At 35.0% G+C, this 4,856-nt stretch overlaps 2 protein-coding genes across 2 annotated transcripts in view; one reads left to right on the top strand and one right to left on the bottom strand.

The window, feature by feature from the left end:
* LOC125787362 (aerolysin-like protein) overlaps window positions 1-4,856 on the top strand; it is a 33,572-nt gene that overhangs the window by 18,031 nt on the left and 10,685 nt on the right. The gene's annotated exons all lie outside the window — the stretch shown is intronic.
* Window positions 1,549-2,427, bottom strand: LOC125787367 (transcription factor HES-5-like). The gene is made up of 2 exons (XM_049471455.1): window positions 2,304-2,427; window positions 1,549-2,186 (listed from the first exon to the last, which is right to left on the bottom strand). Exons 1-2 carry the CDS (start codon window positions 2,364-2,366, stop codon window positions 1,749-1,751), a joined length of 501 nt encoding a protein of 166 aa, XP_049327412.1. The 5' UTR covers window positions 2,367-2,427; the 3' UTR covers window positions 1,549-1,748.

Here is a 4,856-nt window from a genome sequence, read left to right as displayed (position 1 = left end):
TCTTGGATATTGTTTTATTATGGGTTTATATTTTGGGATGTTCTCTGTTACTTATTTCTGTTAAATGTCTTAAATCATTCATCTGCTTTGTGTATTGTGCAGCAATAAAATATTTTCTTTTTAAATTTAAAAATGCATTCATTACCATTTTCATTTATTCGAAGAATCACAGTTTTCATTGGATTTTCAGTAGAAGAAGAAGTATGGAGATAAATATGTTATATTTAGCAATGGCTGCACCTATGGACAGTTTTTATTACTGTTTAAAACAACCATTTTCACCATTCTTGTGATGGAAACAGATGGATTGCAGACTCTACTTTTAATTAATCAGTGCAGAGAACACACTCATATACACTAGTGAGATATAGTTGGGGATTATTGGCCTGGCCCTGCTTTAAAAGCCCAACAGTTGAATGTTGTATAAACTGGGAAAATAAACTCACATCCCAGTCATTAATAAGTTATTAATACATTCATTTTATTCTACTTGTACCATTGTTCTGTACATCCTGATGTATCTGTATATGTTCAGAAGAAATTAATCATTTTAAAAATGATCACATAATTAAAAAATATACAACATAAGGAATAATGTAGTAAAATGATTACTTTATTTTCTGATAGATTTATATATCGTGTTATAATATATAACAGTATTCAGATTCTGCAACATGCAGAGAACATGATTCACAAAGTTTTCTTTACAAAAGAAAAATAAACACAAATTCTTCAATACAGAGAACATAGTTTAACAACATAAAGTAAAATAGTCTTTATAAAAGACCCATTCAGAAATCTTCATATAAACTGAAATTGATACGTTAGTGATAATATATCACAACATTAGAATTCTGTAAATTACAGATCAGGTTTAACAAAACTGTCTTTATAAAAGACAAAAACACACAAACTTAGAGAAAAAAATTCAAACTCTATAAAACTTTCTCAATATGAGAATATCTAAAGGAATGTTAGATGTGAATTCTGCAGCATGCAGAGCACAGTCAGATTAACACACTTTAACAACATCGTCTTTATAAAAGACACATTCACAAATCTTCATATGAACTAAAATTGATATGTTTAGTGATAATATATCACAACATTAGAATTCTGTAAATTACAGATCAGGTTAAATTAAAACATTTGTATAGAAACATATCCTCATAGAGGATGAGTAAAATCTCTAATATAGAAAAAATATCAATATTCATATAATGAACAAATTATACGCCATAAAAACTGACCAAATCAATTAAAGTCAAGTTTCAAACTGAAAGAAGGTCTGATATCATAGTAATCTATGATTGGTAATATATTTTATCTTCTTAGAAGGTAAATTAGGATCTGCTGTAGGCAGTTATCAGTAGTTCACATGTGATTCACATGAAATTCTCATTAAAGCTGAACAAATTTTCATCAATAAAAACCCATAATTCTCCACAGAGAAAATAAACTGTAAAAATAACAGCAAAGCAAAAGTCTAACATAGACTTTTAAAATGTTTTGATCAGAAGACATTCAGTATTTTGTCTCCTAATAATGATTTCATTCTGAAGGCATCTACCAAAACTTCCAGAGAATTAAAAATTAAATAAGAACGCAAATTTCTCCACAAGAGAAACAAGCTTTAAAACAGTCTTTGATACAAAGCAATAAATACAAAACTTCACCACAAACATCTAATCTAGACATTTGTAGTCCCTTCTGTTCTGCTTTTGTAGTTCATCTGATTCTGAAGGAATCTACCAGGGCCTCCAGAGGGCGCTCTTTTCTGAGCTCTTCTCTTTGCTGATGATGTTCTGCTGCTCTTGAGGGAGAACACTTTCCCTCCATTTCTGATCTGCTGACGGCTGCAGGTTCTGCAGGACGTGGTTCATCAGTTTTCTCTGAGACTGTGTCTTCACCTCATCTTTGGACAGGAAGTGCAGAAGCTCATGGACACATCTGGAGAAGCCTTGATTGACAGCTGCTGATCTGGAGGAGAATGCAGGCTGCTGCTGCTGCTGCTGCTTCTGCTGCTGTCGTCTGAGGAAGCTGACTGTCATCTCCAGGATATCTGCTTTCTCCAGCTTGGAGTCGGGCTGCTGGTTGAGGAACTCTGGACTCAGGAGAGTCTTGAGCTGCTCAATGCTGCTGTTGATGCGATCTCTGCGCATCTTCTCCACCACTGGCTTTCTCAGCTGCAGATACAGAAGGAGAGCATGATTAGAGAACTGCACTCAAAACACCTTCTGTAATGAATAAAGTAGTAGATAAAGAAGGAGACTTTTTCTTCATTTAATCAGATCTCAGTTTACCTTGTTGTTGAGAGGGAGGAGCTCCTTTGAGATGGAAGGTGCTGAAGTGATTGCAGGAGTCATGGCTGTAGATCTCAGTGCTGTAGATCTCTCTGTGTAGAGTGAGTCTGATCTGCACTGGCTGACTCTCCTCTATTTATACTCCTGAATCTCCATATCAATGTGTGGGTCTTGGGCTTGCTGGAGGTTCTCACACTCTGCAGCCAATGGTGGAGCTTCAGCATTAGAGCAGAAGAACCGTCCAGCTGCCATATGCTCAGTGATCTTGTAGCTGGGGACAATGAGCGTGTCTCAGGGGAGCAGGTGGGGGGGTGGAGGTGATGTCACTGATTGCACACGTCCATATTCACATGTGTGAAGCTGATTCTGATCACTTTAATCAGAGTCTATCACTATATTCTAGTGAAACATGGAGGCGTTGGGTGATCTAACTCTGCTGATAGAGTTTAGTCCTGGTCCAGATGTTCATGTTCTGTTTATGTAGTTTTGATCCAGATGTATCAGATCTTACAGATGAAGCTGCTTAGTAAAGTTCCTCTACTATAAGCGTGTCTATTCCCTCGTGCACTGCTCACCAATCCCAGTGTTTAGGATATTAATGACTGTAGACTGTGATTCTTCCCCTCAGAGCTTTCCCACACTCTGACCAGAGAAAGAACCTAAACAACAATGGAAGTGTGTCCATTCAGATGATAATTAGTCTTTAGAAGAGCCGAGCTGAATAAGAAGTCAGTGAGGGTTGGGGGCGCCATTTATTTAGGGTTGAGGAAACTCTGAGCTTTTGTGGAATTTACTGAGTCACTAAACTTTCCAGAAAGATATTCTGCTATTGTTCCTGTAATTGAGTGCTTTTAATTCATTAATAGGTACATTTCAAGTAAACATCTAAATTATTTTGCTATTGTTCCAACAACAATAATGAGTAAAACTCATATGTCTGCAAATAGTTTATTAAATATTTTCATGGAACTCTATACACTTTAAAAATAAAACTTGGATATTTGGATATAACTTATGGACATGTGTTTGAGTTCTGGAGCTCCAAATTAATAAAAACATGCACAAAGTTATAATCTTTATTGAAAATTAGTGTTTTAGGATATTGTTTAGGCAATGTTTACTGAGTCTGCTTCTCTAGGGCTTTTTTGGTTTTATACAGTTTGAAAAACCAATTGCAAAAATACCAAAAATGGTCCTCGCCAAAATAATACACATTACCTCATACAGTACTGTAGATACTGTATATTTGCAATACAGTCATATGAAAAAGTTTGGCCATCCCTATTAATCTTAATCATTTTTAGTTGTAAATATTTGGGTGTTTCAGCCATTTCAGTTTGATATATCTAATAACTGATGGACACAGTAATATTTCAGGATTGAAATGAGGTTTATTGTACTAACAGAAAATGTGCAATATGCATTAAACCAAAATTTGACCGGTGCAAAAGTATGGGCACCCTTATCATTTTATTGATTTGAATACTCCTAACTACTTTTTACTGACTTACTGAAGCACAAAATTGGTTTGGTAACCTCATTGATCTTTGAACTTCATAGCCAGGTGTATCCAATCATGAGAAAAGGTATTTAAGGTGGCCAATTGCAAGTTGTCCTCCTGTTTGAATCTCCTCTGAAGAATGGCATCATGGGCTCATCAAAACAACTCTCAAATGATCTAAAAACAAAGATTGTTCAACATAGTTGTTCAGGGGAAGGATACAAAAAGTTGTCTCAGAGATTTAACCTGTCAGTTTCCACTGTGAGGAACATAGTAAGGAAATGGAAGACCACAGGGACACATATTTAGAACTAAAAATGATTAAGATTAATAGGGGTGCCCAAACTTTTTCATATGACTGTAATTCAGTGTGCAGGATATTCTCTACATTCTATAGACTTTTATAAACTAATATAAAGTAACAATAATGCAATAATGCAAACTAAACCAGATTAGTGTTAAATCCTGTTTATACTGTTTATACACAGTATGCAATGCATTAAGTTTAGTTCACCCTTATGAGAATTTGGTATTTCATGTCTTAGCTGAGGTTTTCAATAGCCAGAAGAAATAGGCTTTTCAAAAGCTTGCCTCAGTCACAAGCTGTGGTAAATAAATATGTTGAGAACCCTGTACGTTTTATTCTGTGTCCATTCTTCTCCTGAACATCACTGTTTTCTTTGATTACGAGATAGTGTAAGAATAATGAAGATTGCTACATGCGGGGCAAATGTTCTGATGATATGGTGTTATAATGAAGTGTTTAATATGTAAATTCACAGCTATCTTAGTAGACAATAGTCCAATTGCACTGTGCAAATTAACCAGCCGGCTAACTTGGCATTGTCACTTTGCTTTTAAAAATGAGCTGTTTTTCTGGTCACCTCCATTAGTCAACCCTAGTGGAAAAAGTAGATTAAAGTATACTGAGCATTATTATGCTATAGTGCACTAAAGTGTTCTTGTGGCCACTTTATTATTAATCAGTATATTTAAAGATCACTAAAATGGAACAACGTTTTGTACTTATTATATTTAATTGTATAAACATA

This window comes from Astyanax mexicanus, chromosome 24, assembly GCF_023375975.1.
Source record: "Astyanax mexicanus isolate ESR-SI-001 chromosome 24, AstMex3_surface, whole genome shotgun sequence".
Lineage (NCBI taxonomy): Eukaryota > Metazoa > Chordata > Actinopteri > Characiformes > Acestrorhamphidae > Astyanax > Astyanax mexicanus.
The sequence above is the reverse complement of the archived record's forward strand: the minus strand, read 5'-3'. Positions and strand labels throughout refer to the sequence as shown.